The sequence below is a fragment of the Eublepharis macularius genome, chromosome 5 (genome assembly GCF_028583425.1).
Source record: "Eublepharis macularius isolate TG4126 chromosome 5, MPM_Emac_v1.0, whole genome shotgun sequence".
Taxonomy (NCBI): Eukaryota; Metazoa; Chordata; class Lepidosauria; order Squamata; family Eublepharidae; genus Eublepharis; species Eublepharis macularius.
In genome coordinates this window covers 18,719,694-18,742,936 of record NC_072794.1, presented here as the reverse complement: position 1 = coordinate 18,742,936, position 23,243 = coordinate 18,719,694, and the positions used below count along the sequence as shown (strand labels likewise).

General features: G+C 44.7%; 3 protein-coding genes across 6 annotated transcripts in view; 2 read left to right on the top strand and 1 right to left on the bottom strand.

The window, feature by feature from the left end:
* The window catches only part of KANK3 (KN motif and ankyrin repeat domains 3), a 240,435-nt gene that overhangs the window by 28,520 nt on the left and 188,672 nt on the right, over positions 1–23,243 (top strand). For 3 of the 4 annotated variants that reach the window (XM_054979457.1, XM_054979455.1, XM_054979456.1), the window contains exons 4-11: positions 648–747; positions 2,222–2,464; positions 6,027–6,117; positions 8,978–9,197; positions 9,981–10,123; positions 11,324–11,524; positions 11,773–11,871; positions 13,150–14,068. In XM_054979457.1, the coding sequence (XP_054835432.1) occupies positions 648–747; positions 2,222–2,464; positions 6,027–6,117; positions 8,978–9,197; positions 9,981–10,123; positions 11,324–11,524; positions 11,773–11,871; positions 13,150–13,185 (1,133 nt within the window). In that variant the 3' untranslated portion in view covers positions 13,186–14,068. Of the gene's footprint in view, positions 1–647; positions 748–2,221; positions 2,465–6,026; positions 6,118–8,977; positions 9,198–9,980; positions 10,124–11,323; positions 11,525–11,772; positions 11,872–13,149; positions 14,069–23,243 lie in introns of those variants that run through there. The other variant, XR_008597025.1, reaches the window with a different exon arrangement.
* Positions 15,489–19,158, bottom strand: RPS28 (ribosomal protein S28). The gene is made up of 2 exons (XM_054979465.1): positions 19,039–19,158; positions 15,489–15,643 (listed from the first exon to the last, which is right to left on the bottom strand). The coding sequence occupies exons 1-2, from the start codon at positions 19,123–19,125 to the stop codon at positions 15,521–15,523; spliced, it is 210 nt and encodes a 69-aa protein (XP_054835440.1). The 5' UTR covers positions 19,126–19,158; the 3' UTR covers positions 15,489–15,520.
* Positions 19,668–23,018, top strand: NDUFA7 (NADH:ubiquinone oxidoreductase subunit A7). Its single transcript, XM_054979464.1, has 4 exons — positions 19,668–19,774; positions 20,991–21,040; positions 22,031–22,180; positions 22,778–23,018. The coding sequence occupies exons 1-4, from the start codon at positions 19,724–19,726 to the stop codon at positions 22,872–22,874; spliced, it is 348 nt and encodes a 115-aa protein (XP_054835439.1). The 5' UTR covers positions 19,668–19,723; the 3' UTR covers positions 22,875–23,018.

Below are 23,243 nucleotides of genomic sequence, written 5' to 3'. Positions count from 1 at the left end.
CCTCTGAACTATTTAGTCATCATGGCTCATTGGTAGACTGTCCTCCATACAAAGAGCCGTGCTGGATCAGCCTGGAAGTCTGTGTCGTCCAACATCCTGTTTCCAGAAACCTGTGATGGTTCTGAAAAGCCCACAAGCAGGTTGTGGAGGGCACCTCTCTTCCCTTCTGTTTGCCTCTCTGCACCTTCAGAGTAGGGATGCCAACTCCAGGTTGGGGGAAATGCCTGAAGATTCGGAGGTGGAGCCTGGGAAAGGCTGTGTTCGGGGAGGGGAGATAACCTTTGTTGGGTATAATGCCATAGAGTCCCTCCTCCTCCAGAGCTGCCGTTTTCTCCAAGGGATCTGATCTCTGTAGTCTGGAAGACCTAAAACAAGATGACTTGACTCAATCAAAGAAGCCACGTCCTCCAGTTTGCAGAGTCTGAGCAAGTCTGTTAATGATAGAACGTTTTGGAGGTCTTTCATTCATAGGGTCGCCACAGGTTGGAGGCAACTTGACGGCACATAACACAACAGTCTGGATATCAGCTGTAATTCTGGGAGGCTGGCAACCTTAGCAGAGACAGACACAGGATCCCCTCTTCACCTCCCTGGAAGCAGGCCTTTTTTAGCACCTGACAGCGGTCCTTGTTTTGTGTCCTTTCCAGGAGCCCTCAAATCGATCATGAAGAAGCGAGATGGTGTCTCCAAGGTGGAAGCAGGAAGTGGCAGGAAGAGTCTGCAGTTTGTGGGGGTACTGAATGGCGAGTACGAATCTTTCCACTTCCTTTCTTGGTGGGGGCGGTGGGGCGGTGAGGCATAGGTGTCCATTTGCAAGCTAGAACTTCATTGTCCCATGGCAGACTTCAGGGTATCTTGGGGATGTTTTAGCCAGATTATTTGAATGGTGTGTATCCAGCAGGTGCTCTATGCTGGGTTAGAAGGATGGAATGCATTTATAGATTGTACATGATTTATATCCCACCCTTCTCCTTGACAGCACCTACAGCAGCATACACAAGAGCCTCTTGCATCTAGTGAAGGCTCCTCTTGTGAAAGAGAAGTGCCCCCAATGCCAGAATGATTCATGTGTTCCATTCCAATGAATGAAATATCTGCCACGTATGGCAATACAATTATAAATCTGCAGTTCACTTTTGGCCATTCAAGAGCCAGCTTGCATGAGAAATGGAAGGATGCTTCAAGATAAAATGCTCAGAAGGGACTTTTAACCAATCGCTAGAAGGCAGAAGTCCTGCAACTGAGCCCCAGTCTTCCAATCATGCCATGTACAAATGGAATTATTATGGAGGTCTTCTCCGTAGATCTAAGCAATGCAGACAGGGGTTCTAAAAGAGGAGAGGTTGGTCTTTAAAGCAGGGTTGGCAGTTGGGGGCTTCCAAGCTCAATCCAGGCTCTCCCCCAGGCCCATTATCAATCCCCTTCTTAAGATGGGATGGGGAGGGACTGTATGATAAAGATGTTTTTTTGTCTTATTGCTGTTTAGCCTTACAGAATCATTTCTGGCTGGGAAAAATGGCTAGAGTTGGGCACACAGGTGTCTGGAACTCAAAAATATTTTTCACAGCTTTATTTGCAAGCACAAATGGAGTAAGTGGCGGGGGGGCGGGCGGGGAGGAGTGTTCAGGGAAGATAATTTTCTTTGTTTGCCATTAGCTTTTCACCACTCCTGCTGGGGAAAGGGGAAAACAGTGACTGAACTTGCTCACCGTTTTGAGGATAGTTTGGTTATCTTTCTGTTGCCCAGAGGAGTCCAAATTTAAGCCTAGATTCCTGACCATGGGTTTTTGGCAGTTGTGCCACAACCAACCTGCCTTAAGAGTGAGGCAATTTCCAGGGTATAAGGGGCGGGGGAGTGAGAGAGAGAGAGAGAGAGAGAGAGTGAATTCTGGTATGTGTGTCTCAGGTGTGTCATTGTTCTTGGTAAGAAGGGGGCTGCCTGTAAGCAAAGAGGTTCAATCTGTAAGGGCTTTTCTGTGGTTCTTTAATATTACAGTTCTTGAGCAATAAGTGTACCAGCTCCAAGTCTCAAAGGACTACAGCCATTCTGGATTTATCCCTAGATTTTAAGAATCCCAGGAAAAAGTCATTCCCACATGCCCCACAGAGACTTCGTAGCCTGCAGGAAATGCTTGTTGCCAAAATCTGGGGCTGTGGATCCCGGAGTTAGACACTGCAGTGTCCCATCGGAGTCTGACCCTCCCCCAATCTGTCACAACAGGTATGAGAGCACATCTAGTGAGGAAGAGGAGGAGGACCAGTCCCCCGATAAGAGCTCCCCCCTCAGTTCCGACAGTGATGCAGCCGGCAGCACTGACACTTCCGACGAGGAGGTCCTAGGAAACCTTGAGGACAGCGACCCAGAGAGTCCACTTCCGGTGGTGGACGCACGGGACAAGATCCAGCAATGTTGTGATCAGGAGAAAGCAGAAGAGGAGAATGCCGCCTTGGAAGTGAAAGAGAAGTAAGCCGGGATGAAACTGTGGCGGGAGTATTTGGTGTGTCCTCTTTGCTATTCTGGCCCCCGAGAGCAGCTAGTGAGAAGAGTGCGAGGTCAAAGTATAACTTTTCTTGCTCAGAGTTGTTGGGTTTGGTCCTGGGAGACCTGCATTTCTTTCCCTTGCTGTATGGCCTTGGTCAATTCACTGTGTGCGCCTCAGTTCCAGTCTGGTTGGAGAATGGACAGTACAGGGATAGCAAAGCAAATTTAAATGGGTAAAATGTTCTTGTTCTTGCTCTCTCACCAAGATAGTCAATCAGCATTTGGGCTGTGCAGAGTGCTACTAACATAATGGGATATGCAAAATAAATAATAATAATCCCCATTTAGAAAGCTAGCATAACAGGATGAAGGCTATGCTTGAACTTTTCTTCTTGATTTCCTAGTTTTCTATGTGCAGAAATTGGGTGTGTTGGGATTTGTTTTATAGCAGCATCCCCCACACATAGAAATCTATCAAGTCAGGAGTGATGCCAGCATAGCCCTTCCTTCTTTTAAGTGCTATTTTTTTAATATGTGGGGGATATTGTGTGTTTGGAAAAGCATTCCATCAGTTGTTTTCCACATCTGCAGTCTGACATACAGCCCATTGCTGTCGCCATGAAAACCAGACCTAATTTTGAGCATGCAGACACAGCTGTGCCTCTCCCCCATGCTCTTGGGTCCTTTCCAAGGGGAATTCCAGGACATCTAGTTCAGCAGTGGAATCGGCTGCCTAGGGATGTGGTGGGTTCCTCCTCATTGGTAGTCTTCAAGGAGCGGCTGGATGAGTACTTGTCACAGGGATGCATTGGGTTGGGCAGAAGGTTGGACTAGATGGTCTGTAAGACCCCTTCCAACTCTAGGATTCTATTATCTTGATTTGAGGCTAGAGGTGGGTATATGTTTCTTTGTCAGGATGCCCCCCTCCCCAGTCATTCCAGGAGACTAACTGGATACCCTTTGCCACTCATACTAGCCCTTAAAAGCTACGTGGACCAAACACACCCTTAAGATAGTGCAGATCCAAAGTGTTTGAAACACAGCACGACCCATCTCCAAAATCAGAGCCACTCACTGCACAAGCTACGACTTGGCAGCTCTACCAGGGTGACTCAGCAAAAAGGGCAAATTCCTTGGGCGGGATTATTAAGAAAGGGACTGAAAATAAAAGTGGCAGTTTAGTAACAAATCCCTGATGTGACCTCAATTTGGAGAACTGCATAGAGTTCCGGTTGCTGCATCACGAAAAGGATATTGACAAGCCAGAAAAAGGCGAGGGTGACAAAATTATCACAGGGCTGGAATGCCTTCCTGCGAGACGAGGCTAAATCATTTGTGGCTTTTTTAATTCACAGAAAAAGGAGACTGAGAAAGGGACCTGAATGAGATTTGTTAAATTATGTAAGTGGCCGTGAAAGTGGACAGGACGCTTGTTCTTCCTCTTCCTTAAGACAAGAATTCGGGGGCAATGAATGAAGCTGATCAGGAGTTGATTCAGGATAGACAAAAGAAAGTCTTCCTTCACGTAACACTTAATGAACCTATAGAACTCTGTCATACAATATAGTGAGGGCAGGGGCAGTGGCTCTGTGGGAGAGCATCTGTTTCGCACACAGAAAGTCCCAGGTTCAAACCCCAGCATCTCCAGCTAAAAGGATCAGGTTGTAAAAGACCTTCACCTTGTAGGCTCTGCTATGTCTTAGGTATATTTTGAGTCTGATTAGGTATATCTTAGGTATATCTTGAGTCTGATTAAGGAGTGAATGAAGAGAGTCTATTCAGGAACTACAACTTTGACAGAAAGGAGAAAAACAGAATAGATACTATCTACCTCAGAAAACAGGGAGGGACTTCCGTGGAGAGGCAGGAAGTAGCCTAAGAATACCAATTTGGAGGAAGGACAGAAGAGAGGAGGAAAGAAGGATGCCACTCTGCCATCTGTGGCTGTTTCCACATGTCTTACCGGCCGTGCAAAATCACACAAAAATCCCAGAATGACAGCATCTTCCTGGTGCGATTTCCTGTCACGAACCCGGTTTGTGGCATGAATTGCGCCACAAACTGGAGTCATGACAGGAAATCGCACCAGGAAGACGCCATCGTTCTGGGAGTTTTGTGCGATTTTGTGTAGCTGGTAAGACGTGTGAAAACGGCCTGTCAGACCCGCTGCCCCTTTCAGGTATTGTGTCTTCTGCCTACTCTGTACACAAGATATTGCATTCCCAACACACCTGAGACCTGCTGCCATTCTAATATCTGATATCAGAGGTCTGTATAATGCAGCTTCTTGAGGAGTCCATCAAGGGCTATTAGTTATGATGGCTAAATGGAAACTTCAGGTTTTGAGGCAGCCTGTCTCTGAATGGCAGAGGGGTGTATCATGGCAGGTGGTCCATGATCTCTTGTATTCATTTGTTCATTTATTCAGATCATGTTTATGCTGCCTTTCTATCCAATTTAGAGTTCCTAAGGTGGTGAACAATCAGAACCATTCAAAGAGCTTTTAAAAAGACATATTATAAAGCTAATTAATAAAAGTTTATAATAAAAGAGAGAACAAAAAACAAATAATAAGAATGACAAAACACAGAAAAGAGAGAGAAACTATATAAACGCAAAGGAGGCTTCCAATTTTTCTCTTCGACAAATGTTAAGTATAATTAGGAAATATTCTTATTCTATATTTACAAAGAAAAGCTCCCTTTTTTCCATTGTCCAAGTTCCTTATTCATCAAACTCACAAATCATCAAATTCATTATTATCTGTTTCCTGCAAAAAGTCTATAAGGGGTTTCCAATCAGCAATAAACGAACTTATTGTCGTTTCTCTCATCAGTGAAGTAAGTTTAGCCATCTCTGTAAGTTCCAGAACATTCACCAACCATTCCTCTGTTGTAGGCAATATCAGACTCTTCCACCTTTGGACATATAATAATCTCGCTGCCATTGTCATATATAAAAACAGAGTTCCATGAATTCTTTGCAGCTGAGTGTCCATTAATCCCAAAAGAAAAAAAACTCTGTTGTAATTGTATATTAATCTTTAAAATCTTCTGAATTAATAACTGTATTTGTGTTCATTTTTTTTGCTTTCTTACATGTCCACCACATACGGTAAAATGTTCCTTCATGTTGTTCACATTTCCAACATAAACTTAACGACAATTAAATTACATAAACAAAACAGGAAGGAGGGTCAGGGAGGGGAGGCCAAACAAAACAAAAAGTTTTCACCAGTTGGAGGGAAACAGTGATCGACAGGGATAAATGAATCTCCCTGGAGAGGGAATTCCATAATTTTGGTGCCACGACTCAGATGACCCTGTCTCAGGCTGACACAACTAGCCTCAGATGGCAGGGGCATCCAAAGAAGAGCCCCTAAAGATGACCACAGTGGTTGGGTAGGTTCATATGGGAGTAGAGGGAGGGGGCTAAAGGTGTTCTAATGGTTTGTGTTTTTTTAATTTATGCCCTGCTTCTGAGAAGCATCAGACTGGGCACCCTGATATTGATCAGACATGGCTCTTCTTATGTCTCTATCTAGATTTGAGCTGAGTCCCCGGATGAGAGAGGCCTGCCTGGTGGTAAGGAGCAGTCTTGGCCACAAGGGAGGTGGAGCAAAGACCAGAGAGGTGGTGAGTAGAGATGTGGGGGGCATGGGGAAGTTGACTTTTTGGAGAGTTTGGAATGTATTCCAGAATTCTTTGCAGGCAGAGAGGCAGCATAAGGTAGCGGATATACTGTTGGGAGAAAACCTAGATTCGAATGATGGCTCAGAGTGGAACCACAAGTGACAAAAGGCACAGGTTGGACACTTGTCAGCTTCCCTCAAGTTTTGATGGGAAATGTAGGCATGCTAGTCTTGCACCTTGGCTCTCTGACTGCTGTCCAATGGACTTTTCAACTGTCACTTGTCCAACATTCCGCCAAGCTGCCTACATTTCCCATCAAAACTTGAGGGAAGCTGACAAGTGTCCAACCTGTGCCTTTTGTCACTTGTGGTTCCACTCTAAGTCACAAAAATGCACAGGTGCCCATGATCTGGGTTGCAGCATGACATGGCAGGGCTTGATTTGAGCCCAGCTGAACGTGCTGTTGGAAGTCACCTTCAGCAGAATGTCTATGAACATGTACCTTCTTCCTTATCAACTGGATGTGTTTGTGTGTGTTTTACATGCTGTCAAGTCGCTTGTGACTTACGGCGACCCTATGAATTAACTACCTCCAAAACATCCTATCATTAACAGCCTTGCTCAGATCTTGGAAATTGAAGACCGTGGCTTCCTTGATTGAGACAACCCATTTCATTTTGGGCCTTCCTCTTTTCCTACTATCTTCACTTTTCCTAGCATTATTGCCTTTTTCAGTGAGTCTTCTGACCAAATTACAATAGCTTTAGTTTAGTTATTTTAGCTTCTAGAAAGAAATCCAGCTTGATTTAATCTAGAACCCATTAATTTGTCCTGTTGGCTATCCATAGTATCCGCAAAACTCTCTTCCAACACCACATCTCAAAGGAAACAATTCTTGTCAGCTTTCTTTATTCAAGTATTCAGAGCAGTTAGCCATGTTGGTCTGTAATCGCAAAATAGTAAAGAGTCCATTAGCACCTTTAAGACTAACCAACTTTATTGTAGAATAAACTTTCAAGAGCCACAGCTCTCTTTGTCAGTTCTGATGAAGAGATCTGTGGTTCTCGAAAGCTTATGCTGCAATAAAGTTGGTTAGTCTTAAAGGTGCTAATGGACTCTTTACTACTTTATTGTTCAAGTTTCACAGCCATACATAGTAATATAGAACACCATAGTATGAATTATCTGGATCTTGGTCTCCAGTAACACTTCTGTACACTTAAGGATCTTTTATAGTTCCTTCATGACTGCCCTTCCAATTCTCAGTCTCCTTCTGATTTCTTGGTCACAGCCTCCCTTCTGGTTAATAACTGAGCCAAGGAATATAAATTCCTGAACAATTTCCATTTCTTAATTGCCAACCTTAAAATAGTTTAATTCCTTAGTAGTCACTACTTTTATCTTCTTGATGCTCAGCTGTAATCTTTCTTTCGCACTTTCTTCTTTAACCATCAGTTGTTTCAGATCTTCATTATTTTCTGCCAGTAATGTGGTGTCATCTGCAAATCTCCAGCTGTTAATGTTCCTTCCACAAGTTTTCACTCCACCTTCATCTAAATTTAATCCATCTTTCCTTATGATAGTTCTTTTGAACAGATAGGGAGATGATATACATCCTTGTCTGACACCTTTGCCAGTTGGAAAGCATTCTGTTCCCCCATATTCTGTCCTAACAGTAGCCTTCTGTTCAGAGTACAGGTTGTGCATCAAAGCAATCAGATGTTGGGGCACACCCATTTCTTTTGACACCATTCATGGCTCTTTGTTATCTACACAGATGAAAGTTTTGCTGTAATCTATAATATAATAAAACTGATTTTCTTCTGAAATTCACCGGTATGCTCCACTAACCAACATAAATTTGCAATATGATCTCTAGTGCCTCTTCTTTTTCTGAATCCAGCGTGAACATCTGGCATTGCTTATTCCGTATATGGTAAGAGTCTTTGTTGTAGAATTTTGAGCCTCACTTTGTTTGCATAGGATATCTTTGGCATCTTTTTTTCAGAATCGGAATGTAGATTGAGCATTTCCAGTCTGTGGGCCATTGGTGGGGGGGGGGGGGTGCCATATTTGTTGACATATTCTTTAAGAAGTTGATAGATTCGGTTTCAGTAGCATGGGATTGATATCTCATCTCCTGGTGATTTGTTTTCTCCCAATTGCTTTGAGTGCACTTTCTAAAATCACAGGCACTTCATCAAAAGATTCTTCTTTGAAAGAACCTGTCATCCTTCCATCTCTTCTATATAGTTCTACAGTGTGTTGTTTCCATCTTTGTTTTGTCCTGATCAGATACTGTATTCCCATATTGATTTTCAGCATCCCTTTACCATGGTTTGAATTTCCTGGATCCTGTGGAACAGTTCTCCTTCCTTTTGTTGTTGTTGTTGTTCTCTTCTGTTTCTTTGCACTGGTTATTATAATAGTCCTCTTTGTCTCTACGTGCAAGTTACCAGTTTACTGTTTCATAAAAGTCAAAGATTGCATTCTGGTCTAGAGATGAGTTCCTGGTGGGATTGCTGGATTTAAAAAATGAGAGTCGTCTGGGGCTGCTGATTGGCAACAGTGCTGGAGAGAGGATGGGAACCATGGAATGGGTAGAACGTGGAGAGAATCGTCAGGATCAACTACAGCAGGCCCATATGATAGACAGTGAATGCACCAGATCAGCCAGGGATGTGGCAAACTTCCTCTGCTCCTTTCCGCCATTCAAGGCAGCAGAGTCCAGAATATGCATTTGGGTAGGTTGCCAATTGTGCTGGCCAACCTTCATATCCGTGTCCTCAGACATCTTTCCCAGGGCGGTACAACCTGAGAACTGCTGTGCTCCCCTGCTGACGACTTCTGTTTTGGCTTCTAGGTGACCAGCACCAGCCTCATCCTGCAGGAGTGGTTTCGTGTGTCCAGCCAAAAATCCTCTCTGGCCAGCCAGGTGGCTGAGCACCTGCTGGCCTTTGCCGAAATCTCACCAGCAATTCTGGCCCACATCGTCAACCTGTCGGACGGGAACGGGAACACTGCTCTGCACTACAGTGTTTCCCATTCCAACTTCGACATTGTCCAACTTCTGCTCAACACAGGTGAATGGGAGAGCCCCACCAAGCTTCTGGGGGGACTTCGCATCTATAACCAGGAGGAGCAGGGGCTAGGATGAACTATACAGTGCTTGGTCACTGGCAGCTGAAGATCCAGTTCTGGACCAAGGAAGGCTGACCATCGGTTCCCTTCCCTTATCCCTTCTTAAAATGGAACTCGGTTGTAAGGCAACAGCATGCATGAAATGAATGACAAGTGGCTGTCCCCCCCTCCCCCGCTTTCAGATCAAAGGGTTGCCCATTTAAATCTGTCATCTCCTTTCCACAATGCCACAAGTGGGGCATTGCCTTCCCCTAATGTTTGCAGCTCACAGCAACTGGCAGAGAACCTGCTTCCAACCACGGAAGCGCCGCTTAGGTCCATCAGTTGCTATAAGCCAGTTCATGGAAGATATGACTCAATTCTCTTTCAGAAGCCATCTAACCCATGGGAGGAAATTTTGTATTTCACTGGTCACCACTTTCCTTGGATGGCTCTGAATTCTAATTTTACAGGAGAGGAAGACTCTCGTCATCATGTTCTCCATCAAATTTTTCAACTGGTCCTTTTAGAGAAATTGCTGCACCCCCTTTTAATGGCACAGGATGGAGACAGGAGGTTATAAGAAGGAGGAGTTGTATCATCCCATTGGGAATGGAATGATTAGGACTGATTCCAACACAACCAAAACTTGTTGCCATCCAGGATTGCGGCACGCAGTCCTCCTTGATCTGAAGACCAGCTGACAGAACTGGTGTCAATGTCTTCCTTTCTCTTTCTCCTTGCAGGCGTCTGCAACGTCAACTATCAGAACAAAGCTGGCTACACAGCCCTGATGTTGGCTGCCTTGGCAGCTGTGGAGCAGGAAGAAGACATGGCCGTTGTCCGGCAACTGTTTGCTATGGGCAACGTTAATGCCAAAGCGAGCCAAGTACGTTTGTGGGGATGGCGGATGCTCTTAAGCAGGGTCGCCTGTCTTAGCCGTGCCACATAGGTCCCATGGCACCCACCAAGTGTTACTAGAACCTTGGCAGGGCTTTTGCCCAGTAATTGGCCGTTGAAGATCCGATGGGCTGGGCAGATTTTTAAAAAGCTGTTTCAACAGCTCCTGCCCCCACAGCACAAGGATCTTTAGTGAGAAACGGTTAAAGGTAGGAATTTGAAGGGCATATGCTGATTCTGGGGCAGTTGATGGGGAAAAGTCTTTAATCTTTGTTTGTTTAGGTTTAGGAGGTGTGAATTCCTCTGCCTCCCGACTACGTTTATGAGATCTCATTTCGTCTGTTTCTTTTCATTAATTTCTTTGTTCAGAGTCGCTGAAAAGCCTTGCAACCTCTCAACAGCTATTAAAGTTCTCAAGTTAAGAGAGCCGAATAGTTCACAGTTCAGATTTATTGGTTCATTTATTTATTGGTACACTCTCCACTATCACCACTTAAGCATTCTAAAGGAAAGAAATGTAGAAGACCCAGACTGATAATCTAATTAACCAGCCAAGGCTTAAATAAAGCAAAAGCAACAGCCCCAAGGTTAAAGGGGAAAGTAAAAGTAATAAAACTAAGTTGGAGAAACAAATTCCCGCTGTCAAAATATGTTAAAAGGAATAAAAACTACTTCGCATCTTGGAGTGAGGAAACGAACGTCTGCCCTTCCCCGTCAAGCACCGGAAGTTAATATCGGATCTTTAGTGCATGACTGAAGCTTTATGCAAGAAAATACTTTTTAAAACAATATGTTCATTTTTAAAAGTTAAGCACAGCTTCTGCCGGAAATGTTGAAGAGTTACTCCTCGAGTTATGTATGATCTCATTCCCTGAGACTTTGTGGTTGGTTCTGCCTCTTGCGGCAGCTGTTTTGTGGCTGCACTTACCATCCTGAGTCAGAATTCCAAAGATGCCTGCTAGGTGAAAAAGGTTGGATCTCGTTCTTAAGCAGTTGTTTTTGGGCTTCAAGGCTGTGCTTACTCCATGGGGAAGCAAGGATGTAGAGACTTGTGTATGGCCAGAGGCACTCCTGACTTTGCAGGAGTGAACTGTCTTTTAAGCTTCACCTTGCCCTTTTAATATAGGGTGTGGCCCAAAATCTAAAATGGATAAACTCTAATATATTTTCTGTTCTCCTTGCATCCTAGGCAGGCCAGACTGCTCTTATGCTCGCGGTGAGCCATGGCAGGCAGGAGATGGTGGAAGCCCTGCTGGCTTGTGGAGCAGACATCAACCTCCAAGATGAGGAAGGCTCCACAGCCCTCATGTGTGCTTGTGAACATGGGCGGGCAGGCACAGTGCGGCTTCTCTTGTCTCAGGCAACCTGTGATGTGTCCATTGTTGATAATGTAAGCTCTGCTTCCATAGACTTGATCTCACCCTCTCTGTCTCTCTCTCGGCAGGACTGTCTGAGCTTACAGGGTAGCCTTCAGTGCCCTACAGCTTCCAAGTTTCTATTCTTCACTACCTTTAGAATGTTGATATTTGGCTTGCTTAGCAGTGGGATGTCTACCGCATCCCCAAATTGCCGCACACACCCCGATGTAACAATGGCAAGGGTAATAGATGTGGCCTACTTGTTTTACCTTTTCCACAGGATGGCAACGACGCAGTTTCCATTGCGCTGGAGGCCGGACATCGCGACATAGCAGCACTGATATCCACTCACCTCACACAGTCAGCAGTCCTGTCACCGGTGAGTAAATCTCATTGTGAAAGTCCTGATTTATTTTACCAAAGTCCAGTGGCAAGGAACAAGATGCAGATCTGTTCCTCGCAGGTTCCTGCCTGGTGCCTAGACATATTACAGTCATCATTTGTTAGCTTTCCACAGTTCACGTGCATTTTAAAAAAATTATCTGATTTTAAATCACTTTGAAGACACACACTGTACTACACATGGTCTATGCCTAAAAATCCCCAGCTGTGACTTTTTGATTAATATAAGAATTGCAATAGAATCCTGTTGTGCTTAAAATGGGGAAGGTTTCTATACCTCATAGTTGCAGATATGTCCTGGAAAGATGGAGACATATCTTAGAAAGCAGTCAGTCTTCCAGGTGCCAGCACCCGGCACTTTATCAAATTATCTGTGCACAAAAATGTGTCCATTTGTACAAAGTCAGGTTTTCCTTCTTTAACCACCATCTACCACCTGATTGCATAGAACACTTTTTGGGAGTACTGGATTCAGAGCCAAGCTACACGTGACGCCTTACACAGGTTGGACACTTGTCAGCTTCCCTCAAGTTTTGATGGGAAATGTAGGTGTCCTGGTTTTACAGCTTAGCTCTCCATTACAGCTGCAAGACCAGGATGCCTACATTTCCCATCAAAACTTGGGGGGAGCTGACAAGTGTCCAACCTGTGTCAGACATCACTTGTAGCTTGGCTCCGACTCTCCCTACTGCATGCTTGCAAAGATACAGCTGCAGGTCAGAATTAGATGCATGTGGCTGTGTTTATAGGACCTGTACTGAATGTGATGCTTGCATGTATTCCCTCTCCTGCAACAGTGATTTTAACCATGTTGATTCCTAAAAACAGTATTGTGTTGGAACCACCTTCAGAGCCACTGGTATAGGGTAAATAAGAGACCTCCCTCTTGCGTGCTTTACCTTGAATCACTCATTGATTTGGGCCATGGGAAAGTGGGAGCTTGAGAACTGCTGTAGCATAGCGTTTTAAGTGGTTGGGTTGAGAGTCAGCACTCTGCTGGTTCAAATCCCTCTATTACCCTCTGCAGGTGGCCTTAGGTGAGCTATTCTTCCCAGCCTCTGCTCCATTGTGAGGATAACATTGACTTTGTTCACCGCTCTAAGTACCCCACTAATCTGTCCAGAAGGGCAGTATATAAGCACGCTATTATTATTATTATCCTCCAATGCCTTATTTCTGTTCAAGTGAACTTCTGGTAGACAAAAGCTTCAGCCTTTTAATATGCACCTTCAGCAGCTGTTTTCTCTGTCTGCAGGATCAGAATGGAAAGAGCCCGAGGAGACAAGTCTAGAACCTGAATTGCACTGGGGGGCCCAATCCACTGCCCAGCAAGTAGTTTTACAGAACAGCCCCTCCTCTCATCCTGCACAAGGGTGGGGGTGGTTTGCAGCAGGCTCTCTCTTACTACTCAAGGGACCAGGTTTAATGCTGGCATCTCAAGTTTGTTCCTTCCATGGGAGGTGGACACAAGTATGGTAATTAGAATCCATGACCAAATGTGTTCCTGATTTCCAAAGAGCGTTAAAATTTAAGATTGTTTCTTCCACCAGCAACTTAGTTTTCACTAAGGAGTGGTGATGTCAGTCTTGCAACTGGACTTTGCCAACTTGTTGCATACAGAAGATTCCAGAGGGAGTGCCATGTTAGTCTGTTGCAGAAAAAATAAGCAGGTGCCTCAACTTTTATTCAAGCGTCCACTGAAGTGGGCTCTAGTCCACAAAAGCTTACTTTGAAATAAGATTTTATTACCTTTCAAGGTGTCTCAGAATTTTTTTCCCCACACAAGTAAGTGCGATTTCTTAAAGTTAACATGTTGAGCTTCTCCCAGACAGCAGTGAATTCATTCGCCACCTCAATGAGAACTAGATACATGTCCCTACTACTATGAAAACAGGGCTCTGTCATTCAGATAGCTTTCAGCTCTTTCTCACATGGGGAGTGGGGTCACTCATTCCCTTCCCTTTTTGCTTCTACCACTAGCAGCATTCTTGCCTCAGGGAAGGGAACTCCCCTCAGAAGTGAAGGACTCGCCCACAGCTAGTTTACTGCAACGTGTGGTTTTTTAATAAAACACCCTGGAGGAATCCCGCTTGGGATTTTTGTGCACAACACTTGTTTTGTTTTAATGTAGGTATTAAAATGTTATCTTGCCAAAATAAAGCCAATAAATAAGACTTGTCTGTCTGTTGAGAAGCTGCAGGCTGCAGATGAAGGAAGATATCGGCATTCAGGGTTTCTGAGAACTTCTAACATGTAGCTATTTTATAAGGCGGAAAGTGTCACTTAACCTATACATGCAATTTTGGCGTATCTAAGATCACGGTTTTTTTCCTCCCTTAATTGTCCCCTGCTGCTCCAGGAGGATCTGCTTGCCTCTGCATTTTATTAAAATATTCATCTGTCATTCAGAGCTGGCTGAACAGGCAAGGGTTGACAGAACCACGCAAGATGATAGTTAAATATACAAAAAGAATTTCTAGCCATGGTTCAGATTAACTTTTCTGTGTAAAATAAACTACTGGTAAAATTACAGGATTTTTTTAAGCTATAGAAATAGTTCTATTTTCCTAAGAATACAGCAGCTTCTCCCCATGATTTTCTTCCTCCCCTCAAAAAGGTATCTTTCCCAAGGCTGGAGTTACAGCCAGGCAGTAGTTCAACTGGTTTGTGATACCTGATCCTCCCCATAACCATCACACTACTTATACATATTCCAACTGTGTGCAGAAGATGCAAGGTGGTCTGTTCCGAACACCTGTTAAGGACCCACTAAAGCATTTGCAATGGCGTAAGTTATGCTTCAAGCACTGTGAGAAGGGGGGTTGATAACAGCTTACAGGGAGGAAGGGAGGGGAACTTATGCAGGCACAAGATCATGGACTAGATACCAGTTAAGCTGGACCCATTAAGATATCACATCAATTTAAGACTAGACAGGAACTTAAATCTGATCTGAGGAAGGAGAGGAGAAAGGCCTTGCAAGCTGCATGTTTGCAGGGAGCTGGGAAAGCAGAACTTGGGGGATCCTACAGAATAAAGGGCAACGGCAAGGAAGCTGCAGGGATAAGCACATCATGCTGTTGAGTGGCAAAAACTCGTGGCAACCCCATCCACAGAGTGTTCCAGGCAACAGACAAGCGAAGAAGAAAGCCAGTTTTCCTAAGTGGCTTCCTATCCAAGTACTGACCATGGCCAACCCTGTTTATTTTCCAACCTCTGACAAGATCAGAATCTCTTTCGCTCTCTCACACACTACATTTTGCATAAGCTGACTTCACTTCTTGCCAAATGTTTCTCCATAGCCATCCACCATTTTTACAATCACCAATTACGACACAAGCAATGGAAGGGACATAGACACTTTATTCAATTGCATCCAAAGTCTCAGCCATCCTCGGCTGGAAGGCAGCGACAGGTCACGCTCAAGGATTCAGAGGCCACCTGAAGAAGAAAAAAATTGAACACATGAACTGGGAAGTTTAGCTGCTGTTCTCAAGGTTGCAGAGAAAAGGGGCTTGCAAAGAAACAGAACTGAACTTCTAATGGAAAATGAATTCAGAGATGGTTTTCAGCGGAGGAAAGAAAGCCACACTTACAAGGGTGGGGGTATGGCAGGAAGGGACGGATCAGCGCAAGCGGCGAGCCTCCCGCTCGGATTCCAGAAGCGTCAGCACATCTCCTTCCCGGACGGGGCCTTTCACATTGCGGATGATGGAGCGACTAGTGTCATCCATGAATTCCACTCGGACCTGCAGAGGAAGGAGAAGAAAAAAAGGGTAGCAAAAATCCCAGTCCCCCCCCCCATTTGGGATGTTTGTGCTGGAGCTGGGTTCGAAGACCCAGGTTTTTGGGGGGGGGGCACACAGGAACTAAACCAGCTTCTTAATGCTTGAATAGAGCTTCCCTTAAGCACATGCAGAGTGATATTCTTCTTAGCTCTCTTTAGGGGGCAGTTAGATTTACCCACTGCCCTGGCAACTGAAAATCCAAGTGGAAGGTTTTTGCTAATGCGATATTCTTCTTGCCAATTGTTCCTTGAAGCATAAGTCACAACAAGAAGACAGGGTAAGCCCCTGCCACACTGTTTGTAAAAACAGGGACCAAAGGCTGTAGTGACGGCATCCTGACAAGGTTGATTGTGCTAGTTAAGAAGGATAAGGACCCCGTGCCAACAGACTTTTCAAGCAGCCTGCAAATTTAAAATAAACACAACTAAAAGGACTGCAATAGCCTTTGTGTTTCTATGTGGGACCTTTGCACAGTTCCCTTGTCAAAACACGAAGTGCAGTTTGAGCTACAGAGAGGGCATACATACAGTAAATTCAGGAAACATCAAGTCAGCCACTGTTGGCAAATACATAACATACGGCATTGCTACACTGCAACTAATAACAGACTCGAGTATCTGCTTGATTTGTCTAGGATTCTTCTTATTGATCAGGCAGCACTTTTAAAGGAAGAATATTTTCAGCACAGAAAATCACACACACAGAGAATTACTTGCCAAAGAAAAAGTCTCCTTTCCCAAACATGGATACAATCAAATGTAATCGAAGAGAACAAACTATTGAGAATACTATTGTGAATGTAATGCAGACAGTGTATTTTTAGAGGATTCCTAAAACACGATTGTCACATACTCTTATTGTGTACACATCCTTAACCTTGGTAGGTGTTTGTTTAATAAGATTCTAATTTCAGAACAAATGCTGAGGAAGATTTTAACAGAAATAAACTGTGTTTAACTACACTTTATTTGGTCCATTTCAATTACATTAAGCCAATTTACCATGCAGTATAGTTTAGCAGTGGGAATGGTTTGTCAATTTCACTAAACGCATCACATGTACGTGAGATATAGAAATTAAATAGCCTTGACTGCATCAAGGGAATTTTGATAACTTTTCTGTAAACCTGTATTCTATGGGGGGTGGAATCAACGAACAAGGGTGTTTATCTAGTTGGAGAATTGATCCCTACTAGCAGGACTAGTTACATGAAAAAATGCTAGATGGGAGTATCAAAATCTGGATGGTTACATGGAGCTTCAGAGGCATCACAGAAGAATACCAGACATTGCTAACAAGCACCGTTGGAACCAGGACATTGATCTACACAGATATTTGGTCTGATCCACCAGAGTTCTTGGCTCATTTTTAATCCTGTGTAGACACAGTCAATGGATGACATAACCTGCGTTCCTTTTAGAGAAGAATTCCTCGCCCCCTGTACTTTTCATGTATGAAATTATCTTCCTTGTACACAGTATGAGTCATGGCACATCCAAGCCCAAAAGACGCCCAGTCAGTTTATGCCTAAAGGGAGACTTTGCAAAGTTCCCATTGTAAGGTCTTAACCAGGTACTACCCCAAACACTTCACTGCATCACTCCAGTGTGTGAGTTAAAGATGTTTTATTAAGGTAAATACCAGTATCCAGATGCTGTAGCAAGGGACTGACTGGAATGCCTAAAGGTGGGAAAGTCAGATGAGTTATAGGTCAATATCTCCTCCCCCTCATAGTAGGAAGAAGAGTCAGGAGTTTTGGTGCGCATCGCCTGGGAAGAAGCGGGGGGGGGGGAGGATGAGCTCAGTTCAGTCTCCGAAGTATGGTAGATAAGCTGAAAGCCTATCTGACACCCAGCTCTAATAATACATGACTCTGCAAAGGAGGCTGGACTAGGTAAGCATTAGGCCCAATGAATAATATAGGATGCAGGGAGGTTGGAGGATGCTGAGCTCAGGGCCTCCCTCCAGCACTCTCCCCACCAAGTCTAATTGGTCTATCTAAGCAAGCGTCCCGTTTCCAACAGAAGGGAGCAGAAACTCAAAAAGAATTGCCACAAGTAGGAGATGAAGCAGCTATGTTCTCCTCCCTACAATGACTTACAGTTCAAATATATTTTAAAAACTGCACTTATATATCGTTCTTCTAGACAAATTAATGCCACACTCAAGAGCAGGGACCACAGTCAGTGTTGTTATAATTCCCACAACCCAGTTCGGGAGCTGGGCCTGAGAGGAATGGCTTATCCAAGGCCATGTGCAAAGCTCATGGTAGTAATGGGATTTGAACCAGCAGAGTGCTGATTTAACCACTATGCTACAGCAGCTCCCATTTGAATAGCACACTTTGCAGTTTGTTGTCGCTTGCTGAGATAATCAATTAGTGTAGAGGGTAGAGCTTCAGGCAGAGTGGAGAGTGTATAAGTCATAGTGGACTTAGGGAGACTCCTGCTGGGGTTTTCAAGACTAGCAAAGATGGTTTGCCACTGCCTGCCTCTACAGTCCTGATCTTCGTTGGCAGTCTCCCATTCAATTACCAACCAAGACCAACCCTGCTTAGCTTCTGAGATCTGACGAGAGCAGACTCACTTGGGTTATCCGGATCAGGCAGAGTACAACCAAGGACAATAAAAATTAATAAAATAAAGCTGGAGCTGGGAGATCCCAGTTCAAATTTCCTCCCCAGCTAGGAAGCTCACTGGGCAACTCTGGGCCAGCCACTGTGCCTAGCCTGTTCCACGTGTGAGCAAGATTCAAGTTCGTCAGATCTTGTTTCGCAGGGTTGAGTTAGGGTTAGGCTTTTAGCTTTGAGAATAAAAGCTAGCAGAGAACGATGCAGAGTTTAGGTCTTCGTTATGGACGAAGGCACGTTATATGTAACCGTACACATAAAACAGCTCTACCAAATTAAATGAATGCAAATCAGCTCAGCACAGCATCCTGATATCAAACCAGACGCCTCCATGAAGCTCAGAAGGAAGCGAGGAAGGCAGCAGTGCTACGCTGTCAGCTCTTGGGTTGGGAAATTCCTGGAGATCTGGGGTTAGAGCCTAGAGAGGGTAGGGGTTTGAACATGGGAGGTATCTTATTAAGATGCAATGTCATAGAGTCCACCCTCCAAAGCAGCCATTTTCTCCAGGGGAACAGATCCCTGTGCCCTAGAGATCAGCTGTAATTCCGGTAGATCTCCAGCTCTCACCTGGAGATTGGCAACCCTATGCTGCACACACAGTCCTGACCCTACGGCAACGAGATGCTAAGGGAGGAGACCGCCTCCTGAAGAGGGTCGGAAGGAGGAGAGCGGCGCCCCTTCGGTCCCCACGGAACAGAGCCCCACACCTCCCGCCCCCGAGGCTCACCTGCGTGCACTGGCCTTGGGAGCCGGTCCGGCCGAGCACTTTGGTGACCCGGGCCAGCTTGATGGGCTGCACGCGGCTGGTGTCCATGGCGGAGGAGGAGGCGACTGAAGGGGTCACGTGGCTCCGCTCTGCCCCTTATATAGGCGCGCCGGCCGAGGCTCTCGCGAGACCTCACCTCAGCGGTTACCTTCTTCCCAGCATCCTTTTCCGGTTTGTTCTCTTCCCCCCCCCCCCGACAAATATTATTCGCGCTTTTATTCACACGTTGCTGTATCCTTGTTTACATATTTTGATGTTGTGTTGTCTTTCTAAATCGACAATTTATTAAAACATTTTTAATATAATCGTTTTGACTCCGTGTTATTTTTAGACGATTTACTTCAGAGAATAGCGTCGCATATGCCTCCCTCCTCACAATGATGAAACTTTCCGCCTGCCTTTTCACCTTCCCATCGTACCCCACGCGAGCCTATAGAATTTAACTCCCATTCTCCCCGACCGTAAAGTTCACGTTCTACGACCTTCCTCCCAGAATTCCCTGCGCGCAACTCTCCCTTCTTCTTCCGGCGTTGCGCCCATAAGGCTTCTACTTCCTTCTTCCCAGAGTCCCTCGCGAGTAATCGTGTTCGCCCCCGTCTTCCCATCATACCCCGCGGCCTCTGCGCCCTTGACAACAGAGGCCAAGATGGCTTCTGCCACCCGTATCATCCAGCGAATTCGCAACTGGGCAGCAGGGGTAAGAAATGAGAGCGGCGGGCTAGACCAGGTCCCCTGAGAGCTCCTCTAGGTCCAGCGCGAGAATTTACTTGAAAATATATTCCATGCCAATTGATCCGCAAACTACTGCGCGGGGCTACTTTTGATTAGTTTACAGTGAAATCCTAAGAAGAGTTATGCCAATCTAAACCTGTTGATTTCAGTAGGCTTAGACTGGCATAACTCTACTTAGGATTTCACTGTCGGCCTTTTCACCAGCCTCGCAAAGTCTTCTGGACATTGTAGTTTTGTGAACGTTTATTGGGTGCAGGGTAGGATTCTCTTAAAGGTGTGCTTTGCTTTCCTTTATAATTTCTATTTGTTTTTATTTATTTTTATGTATTTTTTGTTTACTTTTATTGCTTTTAGGGTTCTTTTGTTTAAAATCTTTTGTTATGCTTTTTATGGAATTCTCATTGCTGTGTGATAGCTTTGAAAAGCGGGGTATAACTTTTTAACAAATACTTATTTTTGTTCTTTTAAAACTAAAAAAATAGTGCAGTAGAAGTCTTGCAAGATTTTAAAAAATTAAATCTATGTAAAGGAAATATTTCTTTGTGGAAGATGCAGAGCCAGCTCTCAAAGTCTCCAGAATCCAACCAGAGACAACATACCACACAGTGTAATCCTAAAAAGAGTTATTCCAGTCTAAGCCCATTGATTGGAGTAACTCTGTTTAGGATTGCACTGACAGTTGATTAAATTAGGGAGCAATCTTAAGAAGTTATGCTTGGGAGCATGTCCCATTTTATTCAAAGGCTCTCAGGAAAGCATTCCCAGGATTGCACTATAACAGTACAATCCTAAGAAAAGGTACACCAGTCTAAACCCATTGCAATCAATGGGCTTAGACTGGAGTAACTCTCCTTAGGATTGTACTGTAAGTCACATTAGTTCCCTGAAAGTACAGAGCAAGGCAGTTTCCTAGCTTCCCCTGGAGAAGACTGTTCCCTAATGGTGTGGTAATAACAGTGGAAACCGAAGCCCCACGTATTACAAACTTGTCCCCGAAAGGCCTTGCAAGTTTATTGGAAGATACTAAATGCAGTCGTCTGAACAATTGTAGATGCCATCTGTATTACCTGATAAGTGTTCTTTGGTTTTTAAATTTGTAAATGTGGACTAACATGCCTAAAGGTGGCAGGCTTGGCAGAAGCCCTCCTTGTCTGTCTTTTTGTTCTTATTTTTCTTAACAGCGTGACTTGCAAGCCAAACTGTGGCTGCGCTACACAGAAATATCAAAGCGGTAAGTGCCCTGAGCTGAAAGTCAGTATCAGCTGTTGATTTTTGAAGTCTGTCACCCAGATCTTTTGTGTGAGAGGATTGGCTTGGATGCATTTCAGTGACAATTAAAGCAGCTCGTGGAAGAGAAGAGATGTATTAATGGCTGATAACCCTAATAACTAAAGTAGAATCTCCATTTTCAGGGCAATGTACCTTTGAATGCTAATTGCCTTTGTACCCTGATTCTGGGCTTCCCAGAGCATCCTTGCCCATCAGGGGAGAGGAGGTGATGCTGTAGAATAGGGACAAACCTGAATCTGATCCAGCAAAGTAATTCATATGGATGCGAGGCCTATCAGTAGACTCATCCAGCACCATATCCAAAACTTTCATTGGGTAGTTCTGAGGATGTTAAGCTCCTAGTTTTCTGTCTCTGGAGAAAGACTAACTTTGCCTGCCTGCAGATGAACAGCTGAGGTAGTGAATTCATTCTCAGCTGACTCACATACTCTGGTCCTTCCCTCAATTGTTTAGAGCTGGCTACGTGACCACAAGCGCTGGATTTAAAGGAGTGTAAGGCAACAGGAAGTGCTATGGTGTTTGATCGGCAACTGGGTGACATAATACAGTTATTAGCTTGCTTGTAGCAAAGATAACAGCCAAAACAGCTACCTCTGAAGGCCACCGTTGAATGAGGAGGCTCCATTTGGCTAACCTGGTTCCTAACCATTGATGAAACTCTTATGAATGTCCCAAATTCACTAGCCATTGCCACGTTTTGAGGATGCCAGTTTACTCAGTCAACAGCTATTGACCATAACAACACCTTGAGTGAAGTATTTTCTCTAAAAATACTACAGTGATGACATTCTGTGTGACTGCTGTCATATCAAGATGCCGGATGGGCATCCTACCATTCAGCAGTGTCAACACACATGCTCCTTGCTTGGCAGATTTTCCCCTCCCCTTCTAGTGTCCTTGTTGTGACCTTCTTAAACTTTCCATCGTCTAGGACTCAGCCGCCTCCAGTCCTTCCTGTTGGTCCCAGCCACAAGCTTGCAAACAATTATTACTGTACCCGTGACGGGCGCCGGGAGACTTCCCCTCCAGTTGTCATCATCTCATCGCAGAAAACGTTGGCCCCGGGTGAACAAGCTGCCAGGTAGCTTCCCGTTGCCTGCAGCCACGCAGCTCCTGTAACCTTGGAGATAAACAGAATCTGCCCTCCTTGTTTGATGTGAAAAACTCAGGAAGCATCCCCTGTTGTGCAGACTGCATTAGGACAGAGTCTGGTCCATTTCCTGAACTGTTTTCTTACAACAGCTGGTTTGATTATATTGGGAGTGGCCAGTGAACTAAAAAAAAATCTGGCTTTTAAACATCTCTGGTTTGTAAACACTTGCTTGGCTGGTTAACGTTGACCTCTAAGTGGATTTTTCGGAAGGTGCCAAAACAAGTAACATGTTTTGGGTTGCCCCCACAAATTTGAAAACAGCAGCTTACAGGGTGCAAGTTATATCACAGCCGGAGAGGGCTAGGGATGCTAAACCCTTTCCCTCCGCACCACTTGCCTTCCTCAGTGTCACAACTCCAGTCTAACTTGCAGCCTCCTAAAGTTGCTTTAAGTAAAGGGGGGGGACCTAAACCCAGCTCAATCTTGTGTCCCTCAAAACTTGTTTTGAAAGATTTAATTCATCATGGGGGGTGGGGTGCGTAATATACTGCTGCAGAATTCTTCATTTCCAAATCTTTTGCCCAGGCCGGAATCTGGTGTGGCAGCAACTGAGAAACGACCGGTGACGCCTGGCTCCGTTCCTCGAAAATGGGAGCTGTCCAAAGACGAACCGTATTTGTGAGTGAATTGGGATCACTCGAGGCTGGTACTGATGCCGCTCGCAGGGCCACAGCCGCAGGTGTGACCCTATATGGAAATATTTCAGGCTGCAAGACTTCTGATTTGTTTGGTGTATAACTGATTAAACTGACTTGTATTTAATGTATCCTGAGTTTTTGTGATGATGCCTTTAGTGGTTTATTGGATTTGCGGGAATAGATTTGGATAAACTTCGGCCATTAATATTGTATAATACCACTGCAGCACAGGGTACTTTTAAGAACATAGGAAGAGCCCTGCAGGCCAAAGGCCTATCTGGTCCAGCATCCTATATCCCAAAGCAGCCAATCAACTGCATCTGGGAAGCCTGAAAGCAAAGCATTAAAAAACA